This window comes from Trematomus bernacchii, unplaced genomic scaffold (assembly GCF_902827165.1).
Source record: "Trematomus bernacchii unplaced genomic scaffold, fTreBer1.1, whole genome shotgun sequence".
Lineage (NCBI taxonomy): Eukaryota > Metazoa > Chordata > Actinopteri > Perciformes > Nototheniidae > Trematomus > Trematomus bernacchii.
In genome coordinates this window covers 2,255,561-2,277,537 of record NW_022987644.1, presented here as the reverse complement: position 1 = coordinate 2,277,537, position 21,977 = coordinate 2,255,561, and the positions used below count along the sequence as shown (strand labels likewise).

The 21,977-nt window shown below is 40.5% G+C and overlaps 1 protein-coding gene across 2 annotated transcripts in view; it reads left to right on the top strand.

Moving 5' to 3' along the window:
• Positions 1-1,171: 1,171 nt before the first annotated feature.
• The window catches only part of sec24b (SEC24 homolog B, COPII coat complex component), a 44,808-nt gene continuing 24,002 nt past the window's right edge, over positions 1,172-21,977 (top strand). Inside the window, exons 1-8 of one of the 2 annotated variants that reach the window (XM_034133768.1) lie at positions 1,172-1,514; positions 2,113-2,802; positions 3,628-3,765; positions 7,508-7,651; positions 13,494-13,577; positions 14,367-14,530; positions 16,064-16,248; positions 17,221-17,323. In XM_034133768.1, coding sequence (XP_033989659.1) covers positions 1,436-1,514; positions 2,113-2,802; positions 3,628-3,765; positions 7,508-7,651; positions 13,494-13,577; positions 14,367-14,530; positions 16,064-16,248; positions 17,221-17,323 — 1,587 coding nt within the window. In that variant the 5' untranslated portion in view covers positions 1,172-1,435. The remainder of the gene's footprint in view (positions 1,515-2,112; positions 2,803-3,627; positions 3,766-7,507; positions 7,652-13,493; positions 13,578-14,366; positions 14,531-16,063; positions 16,249-17,220; positions 17,324-21,977) is intronic. The other variant, XM_034133769.1, reaches the window with a different exon arrangement.

Here is a 21,977-nt window from a genome sequence, read left to right as displayed (position 1 = left end):
TTATCGGAACATTATAAAGAGGATTCGTGTTGGTGGATGTATTTATTAAAAAAAAATGACACAATGACAACATTTCGTACATCTTCATATCGTCGCTCGATTTAATAGACTTTATTTTTATTTTTTTAAATGCATTTAATACTTGTCATAAATGAATGACACACATACAATCTCGCTGTTATTAATAAAACATAGTTGTTAGTAGTTGTAGTGCTATTACAGATTAAGCTTTGAAGTACAATTTGACACAAGAGACATTTCTTAAGGGTAAATAACAAATAGCAAAAGCCCAGGAAACAGGTTTGGAGCTAGGAAAAATATAAATTAATGTATATAATGAAATACATGAAACACAACTCATAAAAAGGAAATCTAACAGCTGAAATATTATAATAAATATTCATATGTAACAGAAAATAATACAAAAATACTGCAATAGTCAAGAAACATACAATATTCAAAAGATACATGACAGTTAAAACATTAAAACACACGCACTAACCCTCTATTACACTGAGAAATAAACAGTTTTGTGCAGGATGTGCAAATTACATTGATAAGATAATATCATATTTACATGTTTCTATAAATGCATTTAAAGGTCACCTATTATGCAAAATCCACTTGTTCATGTCTTTTCTAAAGAGTGTGTAAAGTCTCTCTCTCTCTCACTCTGTGTAAAGAGATTCTGAAAGCTTCAGGAAAAAAAATTCACTCACTTTTTGTCCTGATCCATTTATATAAAACCTGTCTGAATATGAGCTGATCAGATTTTGGCCACTTTATGATGTCAACAATTTGTTGGCTTATCTAACCATTAGCCAATCACCAACCAAGATAACCCCCCCCCCTTATCACCTGAATCTCCTCCTAGAGCACCATGTGTTATTTTTAACCAAATATCTCAGAGGGCGTGGGGAGTGGCTCCTTATTTTCATCTAAAGCAGGGACTACAAATCAGCCCGGGACTCTCGACCGGCCCACTTCGGTACCGCCGGCCCTAAAGTAACAGACAGAGAATCAGCACTTTTGAAACAGGGCTGAAACAGAGGGGGTTATGGGATGCTGCAATGATCTTTTTGGTATTTTGAGGCCAAACACTTCAGAGACATGTTTTGTATATCTGAGACCTATAATAAAGTAATGAAAAACAGTATAATAGGGGACCTTTAAATCCTTGTCATAAAATGAAGTATACACACACTTGCAAAGAACATCCAGCAGAGGGAGAGGAAGGACCAGCAGAGAGCCGGGAGAGTGATCCTCAACATCCCGACTGGAAGCTTCGCTCTCAGCCGAGAGGACCTGCCTGCTGCCCGGGTCTTCACTGACCAGCAGACACCTCTCTCTCTGCAGCATTTCTGGGAGGTGAAGTGGAGACAGGCTAATGTGCATTTACCCAGACCTGTGGGAATAAGGACGGGAGGACCGAGCGATGTCTTCGCCGGGTTACACCGTCAACTACAGCCGGAATTCGACGCTGAACGGCGGATCGGCACCTTCCCATCAGAACGGTAACGGAGGCCGGGATGATGCGATTAGCCTGCTCGCTAGCCTTAGCATGCTAACACTCTGGGGGGGATGTCAGTTAGTGTGTCAGCACCCTGTTTCTTTATTTCTTTATTTCTTTATTTTGTATAACTGTCCCATGGCATTACCTAAACCAGTTACATACATTTAAAAATAAAAGCGACATGTATATAATTATTCTAACTCTGCGAAAATGAATATGAGCTTAAGCTATTGAGGTGCTAACTTAACCTGTATCCCCATAGAGATTGCTAGCGGCTAGCATTAGCTTTAAGCTAACGATAGCTATCAAAGCAGGATTATAATGGTGTGACAGAATGCGCAGCATCTCGATACAATACTCACTTTATATGACATGTTTGACAATATATGAGTTGGTTAGATGTGTACTGATATAATGTAGTGGTTATTGATGGGATGCATATTCAGTTGACCGGGTATTAACCCTTACAGCTGAAGCACCAGCTGCTGATGAGGCTGGTTGTTTGCAGATACCCTCTGTTCAGTACTCTATTTGTGAGCTTTGGTGGAAGTAGAATATGTGTTTGACTCTGTTTGTAAATGCACTTTCTCTCTATCCAGGTCCAGCACAGACTTACCAATCCATGCATCCTCCTGCAGGCTGCTATGGAGCCCCACCTCAACAACAGAGCTACCCCACCATCCCTGCCCAGTCCACCCCTCCCAACAAAGCCCCCCTCATGAACAGTGCCCACAGTGCTAACTACTACCAGAGCAACCATCAGCAGCAACAGCAGCACCTCTCTCAGCAGCATGTAGCACCCTCCTCATACAGTGCTCCCCTGAACTCTGCGCCTCCTTCTCAGCCATATCCACCTTCAGCACCGCCGCCATCAAATGCCCACTACAACCAACAATCATTCCAGCAGCAGCAGCAGCAGCAGCAGCAGCATCCTCCATATGCCACTCCAGGATCCTACTATACACAGCAGGCATACCATGCTCCCCCAGCAGCAGCACAGCCCTTTCAGCAGCAGCAGCACCCCAGTTTGGTGCCTGCACCGCCTGGCGCCCCTGGAGCTCCCCTCTACCCAATTGTTTCCTATCCGTCTGCGCCTGGAATTAGCCAGTACGGCACCCTGAGTTCCTCCCAGAGCACCTCCAGCCTTGGAGTCATGCCGACCCACATGGGTGCACCGCTGCATCAGTACAACAGCCCTCCGCCGGCCACAACAACAGCAGTGCAGTCTGGGTACAGCGTGGCTCCTCTTAATCAGCAGGGGCCGACAGTCAATGGTCAAGGAAGCACAGGTACGTGTGAAGGGATAGTTTACGCTTGAAAGATCAGATGCTGGCTGGAAAGAGACATCCATTAAAAGTGTAGTCTTAATCTAGAGCACTATATACATTTGGTGTTGCAGAAACATGCACACTAGCTGTATTGGACCTGGCTTTAAAAGCAGTATTGGTATCGGTCATGTAGTTTAGTGATTTTCATGTGTCTTCTTTCCAGCTGCATGTGTCGCTTATAAAAAAAATATTGTACACCCAAAATGATTAGTGGTATATCAGTTATCCATGTTACCTTGAATTCATGGTGAAAACGTACATTTCTTTGTGTGCATACTTGCATGGGAAAGAAATAATTACATTTAAATCAATGGGTGCAACGGTTAATAACTTTCACACAACCCCAGGCAGTTTTTCTGTGGGGCTTGCTGTAAAAATTACATTTTCTTCATGGAAACAAGGTTATATGAGTGAGTAATTGATATACATATGGTCATTTGGGGGAAGTATTGTTATGGGTCAAATACCTTCTGCCAACTCTTGGGTGATTTTGAAATCAACAGTTTCTTTCCAGTTGTGTGTGAAGCTATATATAGCTTTCATATTGGCTACAGAACAGAAGGGTCCACTTAAAAAAAAAGTCCTACTAACATTAATAATGCATGGCTGAAATGGGGTCAATTATTGTGTCATTTGATTGACAACTATGTCTAGTTTAATGTTGTTTGTAGCTCTTGTGTTTCTTCAGTGTCAGTGTTTATTTTGAGTTTAGATATTTGTTCATGCAGACCTCCATTCTTTGGTATGAAGTGTTTTCCCTTATCGTCTTTGTGTTTTCTTTCCCAGTGCACCAACACTATGACCAGAGCCACCAGGCGTCTCTGAGCTACGACACGTACAGCGGGGTCGTTCACAGCGGCGCTGACCCTCGGCCCTCAGGAACTCAACCGACTTCAGTGCATTCCTCACCAGGCCACCACCAAGGTAACCATTTACCTTATTTTTCACACACACATGACACGTGCTTCAAAAACATGAATCAGCATTGTTACCCCTCTTCAATGCAGCTGGAACTGATCAACTAACAGCAGCTTGTAAAATAAAGTTGTTGAATGTTGAAACTGAGGAATGTAAGCAAAGGGCCTCGTGTGTTTGTATGAATGTTATGTTGAAAGTTGACAAACTGCTGTTTTTCAGTTCACTTTCCGGCATGTGAGTTGGAGATGTGTTCAATCGAAGCTTTGAATATAGAAAGACAAAACTATTCCAAGTTGACAGAAATGCCAGGGAAACTTCAAGGCATTTCCTTCCTTCCTTGGACCTTAAAACAATCTATAATTCATTTTCAAGGCTTGTTTTTAATTATAATAATAAAGCTTTATTTGTATAACAACATGGTACACGTCACAAATTGAGACAGAAAACAACAAATTCTCAGTTCAAACGTTAAAACCTTTTTACATGCAGCATAAAAGCATAATATAACAATTCAAGGGACACAAGGAGCTCAAAAGATACGATTTAAATAAGTACTATAACATAAATAATGATCCAAAAGTTCATGATCGATAACCCTATTAGTTCAATAAAAGAGGATATAATACAACATTAATAAATACAATGAAATATTAAAACCTAAAGAATAAATATGTAAACAAATAAAGATTAAAAGACAAGCAAAATCTAGAAATAATTCATTTGAACACTTAACAGGACTCTGTCGTGACAATTTAAAGTGGACCTATCATGCTATATTTGAATAATATAGTGTAGGACCATACCTATATAAAGGCATATTTATACCAAACAGATCATGCATTTTAGCCATGCCTCATTTTGCTCAATTTGACAATTTATAGCTTTGTTTTTGCAAGGGCTGATTCAGTGAGAACAGCACCACCTACAGGCCTGGCATATGTACTACAGCGTCTCCAGCGCTTTCGAACGGCAATGGCCGTGGCTGTCTCCTCCTGATTGGTGGAGTTGGCCCAATAGCCGTAGCGCCACCGTCCTGACGTCAGGACAGTGTTCAAATCTGGATCAGTTTTTATCAGATCCGTTGCAGCCCCTTTTTTTAGAGATTTGGGTATGGAGGAAAATAGAGAGGGTTGTGTTTTCTGACACTTGGTGAGTTCCCTGGAACACCGGGGACACATATTCATGTAGAAAAGACGTACAAAAGTGCATTTTGCATGATAGGTCCCCTTTAAGAAAAACATATTTTTTCATATTTCCTGTTTTTGTTTGTTTCACTGCTTGCAAGAAAACCTCATAGCAGTGAATTGGTTTCATAAGGTGCCCTTTCTTTGGTGTTGAGGTGAAAACTCTTGTTCTATCCTGCTTTACTCTGGTGTCTGAACATGAAGTCATTATAGGAGGAAAAAAAAAACATCTCTTGGCTCCTGCTTTTTGTCTTTTCTGGTGCAACTGTGTGGGTGTGTGTGTGTGTGTGTGTGTGTGTGTGTGTGTGTGTGTGTGTGTGTGTGTGTGTGTGTGTGTGTGTGTGTGTGTGTGTGTGTGTGTGTGTGTGTGTGTGTGTGTGTGTGTGTGTGTGTGTGTGTGTGTGTGTGATGTGTGTGTGTGTGTGTGTGTGTGTGTGTGTGTGTGTGTGTGTGTGTGTGTGTGTGTGTGTGTGTGTGTGTGTGTGTGTGAGTGTGTGTGTGTGGTGTGTGTGTGGTGTGTGTGTGTGTGTGTGTGTGTGTGTGTGTGTTGTGTGTGTGTGTGTGTGTGTGTGTGTGTGTGTGTGTGTTGTGTGGGTGTGTGTGTGTGTGTGTGTGTGTGTGTGTTGTGTGTGTGTGTGTGGTGTGTGTGTGTGTGTGTGTGTGTGTGTGTGTGTGTGTGTGTGTGTGTGTGTGTGTGTGTGTGTGTGTGTGTGTGTGTGTGTGTGTGTGTGTGTGTGTGTGTGTGTGTGTGTGTGTGTGTGTGTGTGTGTGTGTGTGTGTGTGTGTGTGTGTGGCGCACCAGCCAGCTGCTTGTTTATTCAGTTTGTGACCTGGGATCTTTTCACTGTCAGCTAAGCTAAAGGAAAACCAGACCTTAAAGCTTTTCATCGTCTCAGCATGAATGAAGAAGTGTTTATGGCATCAATACAACAACATTTATCAAGATTGTGTTTTCTCTGAGGCTGGTAAAATGCAGTGGTGGGGTCTAATGAAGTACATTTACTCACATTTTGAAGTGGTTGTACTTTAAGTGAGTATTTTCATTCCACTTCCAATTTGGGAACCAATAGTGTACCTTTTCTCCACCAGTAACCCTATTTTCGGAGTATATTTTGATCATGACATGCAACAGAGTATTTATACAAACCAGTATTGCTAAATAAATAATCTTCCACCACTGGTAAACGTGTGCTAAATCAGTTTTTTCAGTCCCAGTGATATTGGCTTCAGGCGACATGTTATATAATAGCAAGTGGATTATAGGACACACACCAGACACACGTCTTTGTATTAAAAGGCACGCACTGTTGTGACACGTTTTTTAAAGTGCTTAATTCATGTTTAATCTAATGGTATGATTCTTCTTCGCTGGGTAAACACAACATTAACATAAGACTGTATGCAGTGATTGTGATTAATTTGTCGGTTTCAGTAATGTTTTAAAATGAGCAAGGCTGTGGGGAAAGAAACGTTTGGTGGAGATACAACTTCTCACGTGGCCTCTGAAATGTTACTGCTGGATAGTTTGGATGTTTTGAAATGAGGTATTATGAGGAACTTATCCATACTCAGTGTTTTACAGTAGATGATGGACAGCTTGCTCCAAGTTGGGGAAACGGACAGGTGTACAGTGGTAAAGCAACAGCGCTCTGGACAGAGGCAGCAGCAAATCGTAATTTGGCAAAAACAAAATTAGTTTAAAAGTAAGATAGCTAATGTCATTTAGAATATTCTCTCTGCCTTACCTCGCTGTCAGAGAGTCCTTTCTGTGAGGAAACTGAAGCCACTGAAAGAATTCCTTTGACAAAATCAGAAATGTTACTTTGACAAAAATGTCTCATAACTGCCACTCTGTTTTTGTGGAAGAAGTCCTGAGGCTTTGCAGAGTACATAGATGATAGCTTCTGTGCTGTCATTGCTCTCCGTTTGTCCAGATTGGGGGTGTGCAGACTGCCATCTACTGGGATAAGTACCTCACATTTCAAAATCAATTGAACTATCCTTTTAATGTTAAGCAACCTAGCTTGATGCGAAATCAGTTTTAACCTATGTTATCGCCAGAAAACTCTCAATATCTTTCTCAAGGGTCTTGAACTTTTTATCCATGAAAGCAAAATATAACCAGATTTGGTATTAAAGGTAATTTCTCTTGATAGACACACTTTCAAGGTTTCAAGGATTCAAGATTCAAGGCTTTTATTATCATGTGTACATAGCTACAGTGTATTTATGACGATGAAAATCTTAGGTCACAGGCTCCTCCAACAGTGCAACAGATAATAGTGCAAGTAAATAAAATAAAATTGAATATAATAGAAATCGTGCAGAATAGTCTACATACAAGTAATTGGAATATTGATATATATATATATAAGTTGCAAACAGATGTTATGGATGTCCTTTCAAAAGTTCAGGTGTGTCACAGTCTTATGGCCTGTGGGAGGAAACTGTCCCTCACTACTTCTTACTTCACATCACATTGAGTTCACTGCCTAATCTCCATCTCCCTCTCTGCAGTCTTGACAGTTTTCTCATGTACCTCTCCCAACCCCCCCTCCCCACAGGCGTGCAGTATGGATATGTTGCTAATAGTGGAGCTAGCTCTGCCTCTGCCACCACCTCAGGCCCCGCCGCTGCCCCCTCTTCATCCAGCTCTGAGGATGATGATGATGAGGAGGAGGAGGAGGAGGAGGAGGATGAGGAAGCAGGTCTGCTCTAGCTTTTACCTCCCCCACAACCCATTCATTAGCACTCTCTCCATCCCCATAATCCTCACCGTGCTCCTAGATGTTTTGTATTATGTTTCAAAAACTACCATTTTAACCATTCTATCACCTTCCCCATGTAAAGTCACCTTTTGATCGCTGCTCTCCTCTTGTGTGTCACTTCTGCTCATCATCCATCCCTCTCCTTTCCTAATTGTCTGATTCGATTGTTCCCAATGCTCACCATGTCTCCCTTTCAAAGTCATCAGTGTTGACTACAAATCCTCTGTTTTAATGTGTGTACCCTGCTCTGTTGCTCCATCACTGTAACTGATGTAACATTTTCTCAGTAATGTAAGTGGTAAGTGGTTTAGCATTTCGGTTTATCTTAATAAGCTCCTGCCAGGTTCTGCTTGCCCTTATTGTCACGCAGTGCTCTCTCTCGCTCAGTGGTTTTTGGATGTGATTATCCGCCTGCGAGCCGATCACCCTCAGACGTCTCGCTGTGGCTTCTGATGCAAAACTAAATCAATGAGCTGTGTTCTGAACCTGGTGGCCTTAAACATGAGTTGGTGTTGGATGGTGTTGTGTAATTGTGACTCACATTTAAGTGTTTTCAAAATAAGTGTTTCGTGCTAAAGCAAGGAATTAATCAACAACAACCGTAATACATAGTTTAAAGGTGGGGTAGGTAATTCACTCCAGAAACACTTTTTGTTATATTCCATGGAATGCTCTTAACATCCCGATAGCAATGAATATCTTAAATGCTTTGACAATAAATACATACAAACATTTAATCTGTGGAAGCCGTGGCGCTGTAAAAAGTACGACCAATCATCTGAGCCGGCCCGGCTAAAATAACTGGATGGCCTACCTGCCTGTCAGCCTTCCATCTGTGCACAAACTTATCTCGTGCCCTCATTGGTCATGTGCGCGTTCGTGTGTGTTGGAGGAGGGGCTCTGTAAGGAAGTCTGAAGGAAGGGGCAGATTTTCTTCGGCTGCGTACTTTCAAATTCTAGCGCACTCGAGCTGGTTTCTCCATTCTTACCTACCCTACCTTTTTAATGTAGAAAAAAAAAACTGGTTTATAGCTTCTAAAATGGGACGATGTATTCCCTTTTCTATATATTAACAATTTTATATTGTTTTTTTTGTTGGAAAAAACCTGCAATGTTTAGGTTCTTGAAACATTCAGTAAGCATTTTTCTCTATTTTGGGAAATTTGACAAACTAATTACTTATTTTATTAGAACGTTTCACTCGTTAAATGAAGGGCAAAATAATGAATGGAAAATAAACAATAGTTAGTTTTGTCCATTGGTGTTGTAAGGGCATCAGAATTCAGTTTTCAAGTTTCAATGCCTATTTTAGGACGGGTAAATAAAACATGAATTGGGTAAAAACCTCTATACATGGAGAGATAGGCAGTGGCTCAGTCAGTAGGGGCTTGGACTGTGAGCTGTAGGGTCGCCGGTTCAAGTCCCCGAACAGACCTAAAGTATGGAGTGTCGACTGCTACATGGAGAGGTCCCAGTTCACCTCCTGCCCTGCCGTGGTGCCCTTGAGCAAGGCACCGGACACTCCCCTTCCCCCCTCACTCCCATTGATCCCTGGGCGCTGTACAATAGCTGCCCACTGCTCCTAGTACTAGACTCATGGTACTAGGATGGGTTAAAAGCAGAGAACACGTCACTGTGTGTGCTGTGTGCTCTGCATGTGAGACCATTACAGAGGGGTTAATCCCTCCGATTCTATTCTATAGTACTAATGATAATAAATATTAAGTAAAAAAGACAATACAAATAAACAATAGTAATGAAATAAAACAGAGATAGCAAAACTGACAAAACAATTATTTTACTTTAAAAAGAAAACGAGAAAAACAAATATACAATTTACAGTAAAATAATTTACGTTATTTGTCTAAAAGGAAATGCATCAATAGTATGTGTAAACAATGAGTTACATTTTCTTTATGTAACACCGGTATTTTGTATTAACATTGCTTCAAATTACATAACGTTACAATTACATTAGCATGCCCACAATCAATCAGACTATTTTTAAACCGCTCTTTATCATAGCTCATAATTCCAGTTTCCTGTGGGGGAGGAAAGTATTTTATTTAAAGTCAGTGGACCTCTTAATACTGCTCTGAGCTCCAGTGGTCTCTTGCTCCTGTGTGCAGCTCTCAGGTGCTCCTCTCTCTCCCTCTGGATCTGTGTCATCATCCAGAGGTTAACAGGTTCTTAAATATAGCCCCCGCTCTCTGACCTCCTGTTTTCTGACTCCGCTGTTCCCCATGAGAGACTCACTGCACAGTCATTTACTCACTTAGTAAAAAAAGACCCGCCTGTTTCAGCTTTCAGATTCCCCCCTCGGGATCTCGTCAATTCCCCACGGTCTCTCTTAGGTTTTATGCTGAAACAAAACACCAGTTGATGATTTCTAGACGCCATGATATGATGTTTTTTTTACCACCATGAGCACTTTAAAGCACAACATCTACCAGCTGTCCAAAACGCAAACAAAAACAAGTTTATTTAAGTAAAAATTAAGTTAATTTAAGTGTTTAATCTAAGTAAATGAAACATAGAAAAACCGAGGGGTCCTTACAGTTGGAAAAACTGAATCTATCAAATGAGTGCTAGTTTCGCTCCTACAAATATTTGTTTTGTAAAGCAGTCACATGCAAAGGACTTTCCTTCTCATATCGTGTCTGTTTCTATGTCACTCTGCCACTTGTCAAACATACTGTAACCATACTTGCCAACCCTCCCGATTTTCGCGGTTTCATTGCCCTCTCCCGGTTTCCTCCCGGGGTTATATTTCTCCCGCATTTCTCCCGATTTCTGACAAAATCAGATTTACTCATGACTGTTTCCACTCGGATTTTTTGTTTGGTTTCCATGGTAGTGCGTCTCTTTAGTAGCGTGCGCAACTGAAAGTCTGAGAGGGTGTTCAGCATGGTGAGGAAGATAGTAGGGCTGTGCGATTATGGCAAAAATCATAATCACGATTATTTTGGTCAATAATTGATATCACGATTATTAAAAACGATTATCCATTTACTTTGAAAACATCCATATATTGAAAAAACAGTATGTTTTTAACAGTTGATTAACCTGAACTTTAAGTATAATTAAACTGAAAAACCCATAAAAAATGTAATTTAAAAAAAAAAAAAAAAAAAAAGTTTCTTTTTTTTTATAAAAATAATAATTTCGATTACATTGTTTTCGTAATCGTTGCAAGCCAAAATCGTAATCGAGATTAAAATACGATTAATTGCACAGCCCTAGAAGAAAACAGAACAAGAGTCGACAACTCGACCCTCTGCTCACTCCTTTCCAGCCCACACATATGGTGCTACAGGCCGCAAGGCATTGCACTTAGAACTACAATAAGCATGTTAATGTTAATCTAACAGCACGCGACCCACTAGCACCCCCCCCCCCTCCTCCCGATTTCTGAGGTCTCAAGGTTGTTATGACTAACACATGTTGTCCTGAGGAACATTAAGAGACTAAATGCATCTTTTTCTCACGTCCAAACTCATAGTAGATAATCAGATCAGTTGTAAACAATTTAGAAAAAGAGACACTACAGTATGAATGGAGCTTTAATGATCAGAAACCAGAGGTGGCAACAAGTGTGAGCTAAACATACTACAGAAAACAGATGAGGATTAGAAGAATAGGGAAATGGAAAACTGCTTCAAGGCAACACTTACTATAAATAGATTGTTTTACTACTATAACCCCTTTTATTAGTTAGACTGTGAGCTGACAGAGGAGAGGAGGAAGAATAGGTGTCAGTTCAATCTACGAGAAGGAGGAAGAGGAGGAGGAGGAAGGCTAAGCTTTCTCCTTCTCCAGAGCAGATAATCTCCTGGTCAGATTTAGTCCCAGATAATTGGATCCCCTCCCGTCCAATGAGCTCGCTGCCAGAGGTCTGTCGTGTCTTGTTGATCCCTCCTCTTGGCCAGCATGGATTCATGAGTTCATTCAGATTTTCTACCCTTGTAATCTTTCTGGAAAACCTCAGCGCGTTATTAGGAGAACATGAGTGGCTGCAACAGATTATACTGCAATGTATCCATCAGACTTTAAAAATAAGAATAGTTTTGTCTTTTATTTCATCAGGGGAAGATGAGAATCAGACGGGGAGTGTGGAAAGAGCAAAAGGAGGTTTTTTTTTGGTTGCATTGTCCAACGTGATGCCCCGTCTACAAGACCTGTTGAATTTCTTTAGATTTAAATATGTCCGCAACTAACAACTCGATGCATTTGTTCTATAAAATGTCAGAAAATAATGAAAACATGTGTTTCTAAAAGTCCAAGAAGACATCCTGAAATGCCCTATTTGACAAACTCTCAAAGGTATTTAGTTAACTATCGTAGAGGAATTAGAAAAGGATACAATTTATCGCTTCTTTGCCCATTTATGTGTCGTGTCTTAAACTATCTTTTATTTGATGTACTAATATGCATTGGGTGTGTCTTCAAGGCCTTGCAAATGCATGTACCTTCTCATTAAACAAAGTCAATGTATTATTAGTTTAATCATAAGACCTGCATTCTGTTCATCAGCTAGATGTCCTTTTTCTCCATCATTAAGTCGTGCATGTTTCACACACCATAGGAGGTAAAAAAGTGTGTGTGTGAAAGAGAAGGAGAGAGTTTAAGGTGCTGTTTACACGAGAACGCAAACGGTTGTATCCGCTACTTTTCTCTTTCGTATAGCCCGTTCGTTCACACGAGGCCGTAACGGAAACGTGGAAACGGACCCCGCAAACGATAACGGGTCCCAAGGTGGATAGATCTGCAACCGGAACGCTCTGGGGGGCCAAACGGCTCCGTGTGTACGTCCTATACGATCATTCTCCTGATAACGATGAAGCCATAGCCCCGCCTCTCCCCACCTCTGCTGCTCACTGCTGTAGCATGGTCAGTAGCTACTGTCAGTAGCTACTGACCATGCTACAGATGTTAGTTCAAAATCTACAGCTCCTCTACCACAACCATCAGCAACAAGTGGACATGGAGAATTACATGAACTACATGTTGCTAAATCCACCGCGGAGAATAAACAGAAGGGCAACCATAGCAACCATGCTCGGGGGTCTTCTTCGCTGCTTTTGGTGTATTTTGTGGCGAAAGTACAGCGCCACTTACAGGCCCGGCATATGTACTACAGCGTCTCCAGCGCTTTCAAGCGTTCTCGTGTGAACGGAAGACTTTTTTGATATCGTATTCTTTGCGTTTGCGTGTAAATGGGGTCTAAATGAAGGACTGTATCAGAGAGTGCAGAATGAAAGAGTTGTAGAGACACAGAGAGAGTTGGCAGTAACGCCGTTCTGTAGCCTCTCATTATCTTTGTAATTTCTCCTCTGCTCACTCCATGTTTCTATCCTCAGAAGCTCGTGCGCTCGCTGGTCTTAAGTGACTTAAGTGCATCTTTGTGTCTTTTTCTTTCTGTATTTCTCTGAGGCCTGAGGGGAGTCCAAACACAGAGCTCTCCATGGCCAAACTGAAAAAAACCACTTCATTCCCTTTAATGATTCCTCTTTTGTTCTTTCCCTCTTCCTCATTCATTATTTCTTGCCCCTCGTTTTGTGTATGTGTTAATGGACTTTATTTACAGTTGTGGTCCTTTTTATTCTCACAGACATTCCCTGTTATCTCTTCTTGTGTTTTACTTCTTCAATTGTACTTTGTTCTGTTGTGCAATCCCCATGGGTCCTTCTTTAACTGTATTAATGTAATCATTTACTCCTCCACTCCTCTCGGCCAGTCTTGGCGGTTTTATTTGAATGTGTTATCTGTCTGCCTCTCTCAGGTGGAGACACTTCCTCCTCCAGTACAGGCAGTGCCTCTCCGGTGCCCAACAGCTATGATTCCCTGGAAGGTGGCAGCTATCCAGGTTTGTATTGATCACTGTTCATCTAAATACAAGCCATACTCACTGATATATCACATTACAAAACTTCTTACCAGGTGATTTCACTTTAAGATGATATACAGTGTTATGCACAAAAACCTTTACAACACACTACGGGAAAGGGAAACCCCAAAAGCATAATTGGGCCCCTTTAAGTTCCTGTTCTTCTTGAGGGTAAGTGATCTCCAACTGTAGGTAACGCTGCCATGACGTCAGGTAGGTTTATTCAAGTTTTATTGGAGACAAAGTGTAGAAGTTAATACGTTGACAGAAATGGGGCGGGAACGTGTTGAAAAAATAAAGAATGTGCACCAAACAAACGTATTATATGTTGCCAAATGAACACGTATTTTTCAGCTTAATAATGAAACCATGTTGGAGCAACTTTTGCAAGAAGAGATAGGGAAGGGGATTTTATTCTGCGCTGAAAAATAAGATAAATAAGATAAGATATACTTTAATTTCCCAATTAATCCCAAAATGGGAAATGTTTTTGTTGCGGCAGCATGTACAATAAAGTATTACACATAATTAGAAATAAAAAAAAAAGTAGAAAATAAACAATTATACAATAAATTATAGAAGAAAATGTGATTTTTCTCCATTTCTGTAAAAGCCTGTGATAAAAATGTTACACACACACACACACTCATATACACACACACACACACACACACACACACACACACGTTATATTTCCAAAATGCCCTGTTTTAATCAGTTTAAAACATGCATCAGTTTCTCTTTAACGCTGAACTCTCTCCTGCTCAGATTCCATGCCGCCCTCCAACGATATGACCAATCAGGTTGCGCCCTACGATCACTATGGTTACCAAAACATGCAGCCGGCCTATCAGCAGGGGCCAGCCCCCGCCACTGACTCCGCCCCCTCTCTTGACCCGTACGGACAGCCAGAATACCAGCAGTACTCCCAGGTGAGATCACAGCTTTAATAAAGAAGGTGCTGAGAGTGTGTGTTATTGTTCATGAGATTATTTACTATTATCAAAGTAAAAAAGCTATATTTTTGATTTGCAAGCACATCCTAAGTTTTGTTTAAAGGTATATTATGTGACTTATTCCCCCTAAAACAGCTAGATATATGATATATATATTTAGTTGTTGTTCATTAATGTTAACGAGAGATGTAGTTTATCATTTTAATCAAAGTAACCTTTTAAAGCATAAATCAGCATTTTGGTTACCTGCCAGTAGCTGACATAAATTGACTTTTTATCTAGTTTTTAGCCCATTTTTTCAATACACCTCTCTTTTACTTTATTAACTATATTTTAAGAAGATAACAGATTTTAAGATATAAGAAACAAGCCGAGAAAACATAAACTTTAGCTTGGTTGCAGCCCCTTTGCAACGTCCTGTAATATTATTATAAATATGCTAGGGCTGTCAAGTTAACGTTAACGCGTTAACTTAACGCGTAAAGTTAACGTGTTAATAACTTTAAAAAAAAATTAACGCCACTAATTATTTTAACGTGCGATTAACGCATGTGTATTTGTCCTCGGCCCGCCCCGTAGTTTCAGAGCCCAAAGGCTTGTTGTTGTTGTTGTTAGTTGGATGGTGGGAGATTCTAGCGAGAGATATGGATACAAAAAAATATGTTTTAAACAGCAAGCCAAGCCCACAGCTGATGCTGACAGCCCCGCTCCTGCCGCTCGCTTGCGGCAGACCACGCTTGAAAGTTTGTCGGGGAGACGCCTGGACACGGCGTCTATGAGCAGCAAGCTTTTAACAGCGATAGCTAAATGGGTGGCTGCAGCTTAACATTGTGGAGGACGAGGGGCTGCGTGAGATAATTCGGATCGCATCCAACATGTCGACTGCACCTCACAGCGCATTATTTTGACCCACCGTGGGAACGTCTCATGCTTTGACTGAAGATGAAGACAGAGGAGTTTGAGCAACTGGCTCAGTGCAGAGAAGTAGACGGGGTTGGGAGAGTGTGAGAGAGAGAGAGAGAGAGAGAGGTTCCAGGTTGTTGTGTTGAGAATATTCTGGAGAATATTTGTCATTGTTCCAATGATAATAAACAAACGTTTGCATAAAACATATTTGTCCACTCATATGTTGATACGAGTATTAAAAACTTGACAAATATTCCTCTAAGGTACATTTAGAACAGATAAAACATTTGCGATTAATTTGCGATTAACTATTTTACTCGACTGACAGCCCTAAAATATACATAGTTACATCAAGGAAAATACGACATTGAATGAGCATAGAAACATGTATAGAATGCCATGATTATAAATATAAAACGCACTTAATTACAATTGTAAAATCAGAACCCTTATATATGCAGCATTAACATATACATATTAAAACTGCTGCAGCATTAAAGCACAGACATTTTTCAAGTTGATTTGATGAAGTTTGTACAGTAACTTTGTCTCAAGTTAAACTGTATTTCTGTCCCCCCCCCCCCCCCCCCCCCCCCCCTGCAGCCGTTCCCTAACATGACCCAGCTGTCAGCGGCTCTCGGGGGGCTCAGCGGGGTCCCGGAGCTGGAGCTGGAGGCCCTGAGTCCTGTGAACCTGATGCAGGAGACCAGCCTGCTGCCCCCCCGACCCCTCGAGGCCCCCGAGCCCAACCTCAGCGCCGACCTCAAGAAGGTCAACTGTAACCCACAGTGAGTACAGTGAAGTCAAAGTCAACTTTATTGTCAATCTTTCAGTTCGTGTGTACAGACAGAGAGATCGAAATACCGTTTCCCACAATCCCGAATACAAAATGAATATATATAAAAATATATATGCAAATATATATATATATATATATATACACAATCAAAAGACACATTTATACATATGCATTACATTACATGTCACTTGTTAGACGCTTTTACCCAAAGTGACTTAAATACTCAATACTGTGGACAATCCCCACAGGAGCAATGTGGGGTGAAGTGTCTCAGGGACACAACGACATGCTGACTGCAGTGGGGTTTGAACCTGTGCTCCCTTGATCCCAACACCAACGCACTAGTCCACTGCGCCACACGCCTCCTTGTGCACACATTAAGACCTAAATAAAAGCACAACAATCATCAATATATTCAAAATAACAGTCACTTCAATATCTTTGACAGTACATTAGTGCAAGTGTCAGTGAAGCAGGTTTAACTAACTGGGATGAATGTGTTGTTCTTCCTGAAAAGACAACAACAGTGTTTTATTCTAAAAAGTCAACATTTGATTCCACATATTCTACCATTGAAGCTAGTGGGATCTTATAATAAATATAGAAAGATGTAAAAGTGAGTGATAACTATAACTAGGGCAGCACAATATGGCCAAAGTTATAATTGCTAAATGTTTTGGTCAGTCGAATACCATTTGTAGGCCAAGACTTTTCTGCAGCTCCACAATACTTTATTCAGATATTTTCACATATCTTGCCTCCAGAATACTGTCCTGAAAGCAATTTGGATATTGTGCTAGTCCATATTGTGATTTCTATACAATTCGGAGTAATTAACCCTAACCCTCAAAAGTTAACAAATCATCATTTGAAAATTATAAGAAAGAATAAAGTAAGAAATACATTTGCATACATGCGTGCGAGCGTGCAATCTAAAACATGTTCTCTCGTCGTTCACCAGTACGTTCAGGAGCACCCTGTCCAGCATCCCTCAGACTCAGGCTCTGCTCAACAAGGCGCGCCTCCCTCTGGGTCTCCTGCTGCACCCCTTCAGAGACCTGCAGGTAAGCTCATATGTATACAACTCCAAATTGATGTACACTGGAATCTCTAGACACATACCTTCTTTGTCTCATGTACGAATACAGTATTTTGCAGGTATGAACTGATGCCTAAAACTCCCAAATGTACACTGGAACATCTAGACACAACCCTTCTTTAATATTACATGTTCATGATATAGAGCTTTTCCTGGTGCTCAAAGCGTTTTACAAGCAAATAAAGAAACATATCAACAAAAGTAAAAAAGTGCTAAGCCTGGTGGAGTAGGGGCGAGGGGTTACAGGGGTGTCAAACTCAAATACACAGTGAGCCAAAATAAAAAAATGGGTACTAGTCGAGGGCCGGACTGGTTCAATGTTTATTGCAAAACTTATTGAAATGAACTTATTGCACATATTCAACCTGGAACTAACAAAGCTTAAATTATTGCCTATAAAAACAACATGAAACATTAAATAATCAGTTGCATTCATTTCTTACGGCTCTATCTGCAGCTTTTCCAGAGTCATTTCTTATGATTACATTTCTCCACAGGCCAACAACAGCTTCAAAAAAACTATTCCCCTCAAAGAGAAAACCAAACATGCCCTGTTGTCTCAAGAAAGAAAGTGCAGAAGGAAACATCCATTGAAACTCAGTGTGCTGCTCTGTGATGCTAGTTCAAGCCAGATACTTGGCATCTCATCTTGGGTGCAAGTTCATCAATGTTTGGGGTCAGGCTCTGAGCTGAGGAGACCCTCAGGATTGAGTGAAGGTGTGCGTGCAATATACCGGCGGGCCAGATCTAATAGTAATGAAAAATTATCCTGTGGGCCGAAATTAAATCCACCACGGGCCTGATTTGGCCCCCGGGCCTTGAGTTTGACACATGTGGGTTATAAGATAATGAGTTGAGGCAAAAGGTGAGTTTTGAGGGCATTTTTGAATGACGTGAGAGTGTTGGCAGATCGGACGTGACTGGGGAGTCTCATGTACTAATATATACATTTGCCCTTCACTGTGTAGTTAACTCAGCTAAAGTGTTAGAGATAACTTTGCCTAAACTTTAGGGTTTTTAGGTTTTAACTTTACTCTAAAGGTGAGCTAATTTTCAGGTTCATATTTCGATTTTCTAAGGGTCTAGTACCCGCTGTTTACACACATAAATGTTCATAAAACACATTATACCTATCATACTGCCTAATGCTGCAGCACCTCTACCTCCCTGTCTCAATCTCCGTGCCTTCAACCTTTTTGTGTCCAGGTTTTTTCTTGTTATTCGTGACAATTTAAGTTATAGATAAGATAAGAAGCACTTAAATGATCCCAATTTGGGTAATGTTTGCGTATCAGTAGCATAAAGAGACAAGGCATTGTACATAAGAGAAATTAAAAGACTAGAAATAAACGATCCAAAATGTTAACATCTCAAATAGAAATTAAATAGCATTAAAAAATATATATGTGGAAATACAAATTACAGTAACATAATATAAAGCAGGATATTATATATACATTCATTGTGCAAGGAATGGATATAGCAGTCATTACTACGGTCCAACATACTTTAATAAAAGACAGGTTTCTATCTTTTTAAGTGATTTTTAACCGTGTACCCTAAATGAGGGAACCCTCCAGTTTGTAGATTACAGTATTCCACTAACTGAAGACTCGATGATGAAAACATTCCATATATTAAGTCAAACGTAGTATTCTTTAGCAGCTGCGGGGACAGTGGGTCAGGCAGGAGGAGAGGAAGATAGGTGAGAGTATGTATAGGGGTGATGGTTGATGGGGTGTCAGGAGATATGAAGTGACGGAGAAGAGGGATGCACCGTGAGAAAATAACACCGCAGCAGTGAGAGGGCTGGTCAAACTTATGAGAGTTTATTCTTGCCTCCATTTAAAAGGCCCTCGCTGAATAAAATATGATGTAGCTTCAATTTATACTCACCAAGTTAAACAGATTCATTTATTTCATTTAATCGTTTATTTGGCAGGGACAATGCACGGTGATGAACACTTAAAACATTAAAATGTATCAAGGGTAACAGTGCCAGATTTAGCTTTGAGCTAATTTCCATCTGCAGTCCCTCACATAAAACATTTAAAGGTGGGGTAGGTAATTTTGGAGAAACCAGTTTGAGATCGCAAGAATTTGAAAATACACAGCCGGAAAAAATCAGCCACTTCCTTACAGAGCCCCTCCTCCAACACACACGAACGCGCACATGACCAATGAGGGCACGAGATAAGTTTGTGCACCGATGGAAGGCTGACAGGCAGGTAGGCCATCCAGTTATTTTAGCCGGGCCGGCTCAGATGATTGGTCGTGCTTTTTACAGCGCCACGGCTTCCACAGATGACATTTTTTAATCGATTTTTTGTCAAAGCACTTAAAATATTCATTGCTATCGGGATGTTAAGAGCATTCCATGGAATATAACAAAAAGTGTATCTCGAGCCGGTTTCTCAAACTTACCTACCCCACCTTTAAGAAAATTACATTTTACAAACATAGCATAGCGGTGATTGCACGTCTGTTTTGTTTCTCATCCATTCTTTGAGTTGACCTTTGAAGCTATTGAGAGTGGGACAATCCCGTATCTCAGTTGGGAGGCTATTCCACAACGAGCTGCTTTTGATGGAGAGTACATTTTGTCCAAAAGTGGTCCGTCTACGGTGGACTTCACAGTCTCCTCTGGTTTCCGACCTGGTGCAGCGTCCAGTGTGTTTTTTGTGGATGAATTCCCCTAAGGGATGGGGGGGGGGGGGGCAGTCCATGTAAACATTTATAAAAAAAACACATACTTTTAAAAGACTTGTCACAACCTGGAAGCTCCCGCAGCCTGGAACAGAGGTTTTTAGTTCAGACTCTTTAACAGCTGTTCAGTCTCTCCTGCTCACAGATGAATGGACGCAGGTTTCACGCTCACTTCACACAACACTGTTTGCCAATTTCACACTACACAACTCTCTCTGGGCTCGATATCATTTGTGTTTTAGATTATAAAACAGATATTCGTTCTCCTCTTGAGTTCAGCTTTTCACCTCTGAATCCTGGCACCACTGGTTATTTATCAAAACTAAATAAGCTATGAATATGCTCCAAAACAAATGTGCTTTTCATTTACTACCCATGTATGATCTGTGCAAGACAACCTCAGTGTTAAAACTATGTTTCCTTTAGCAATTTCACACAAAGAAAACGATGTTATCCCAGAGATTTTTTTATATTTGATGCTCCCATTCTGATTTTTGAATGAAGCTTTAAATGTCTGTCGTCAAGTTAGCCGACGTCATAATCCTAAAAAGGTTTTTGGAAGCAAGTGATTATGACGAACGGAGTTAAACACAATGAAAAGGCATAACAAAGCGTTCAAATATGAATTAAGAACTTGTACGTTAAGAACATGTATGGCATGAATGAAGCTTCAAGCTCTTCTGTACATTTTACATCGTAGCGCTCGGCTTTACTCGAGAATAAACGGCCTGTACTCGACTGGAAGAAAAATGTAGAAAATGTTTCGCTGACGCCGCTACATGAGCAGCAGAAGTGTGGAGAACAATGTCATGAATACATCAGACGGAGACGGAAACAAGACAACAGTTCAAATGATCTGTTAAACACATTCCTCAGGAAACAGGAACAGAGCCTCCCTTCTCCTCAGTGGAAGAAAAGGTCAACATTGACACTCGATGAGAAGCGCAACATGTGTTCAACTCAACCTGTTAAGCCCTGAGCCTGTTTTTCAGGCCTCAGGCTCGAAAATGACATTCCCAGAACAATTGACTATATCTTCACTTCTAAAAGGGGTAAATTAATAATCTTTTTTCTCAAAGCAATGATAAACCTGTGAGTTGGATGTAGAAAAGTCAGAATCAATATAGATTTTTTTTATTTTAAAGTAAATTCTGATTGAACATAGTAAAAAAATGTAAATTATAGTGTCCGTCCAAAAAAACAACATTACTTATAGTGAAAACCACCCTTGAATGATGGGTTAGTAGACTAAAAGCTTTAGGAATCCAAACTATAACATATAATAAGTACCCTGTATCAAGATTGATGCAAAACAAGTGACATTTGACCTTTTTAGAGAGATTTAGAAAAAATAACCCACTTCTGGGGTCATTTGGGTGGATTTTCCATATCTCTGGCCCCCCTTGTTCGATTTTGATGATTGACACCTGAAGGTGGATTATCAGTAATCATTTCAAAGTGACACAGACACATTGGATTAACCTATGGATTAACCTTCAGCAGCGTTTTTATCGTTTTAATGCCATTGAACACAACTTTTGATCAGAACAACAGCATGGGTAAGAATTTCTCCCTCTCTCTTTTCCTCCGTACCCAAATCTCTAAAAACGGGGGAACAACGGAGCTGATCCAGATTTGCGTCCGATATGACGTAATATCGGAAATGTGGACCCACGGCCCTATCAGAAAGTTGCTATCAGAAAACAATTTGCGACGTGTTTTGGACGTAATATGGTCTTTGTTTACATTAGCGTCGCTAACACGTAGAGCTAACCTGGAGAGAGTATGTGTAAAAAAAACAGGAAATAAAAAAAGGAACTCACCTTGTATACATCATAGAAATGTTTTTTATATATCTGAGACCCATAATAGATGCCTGAAAATAGCATGATGGGAGATCTTTAAGACACAAT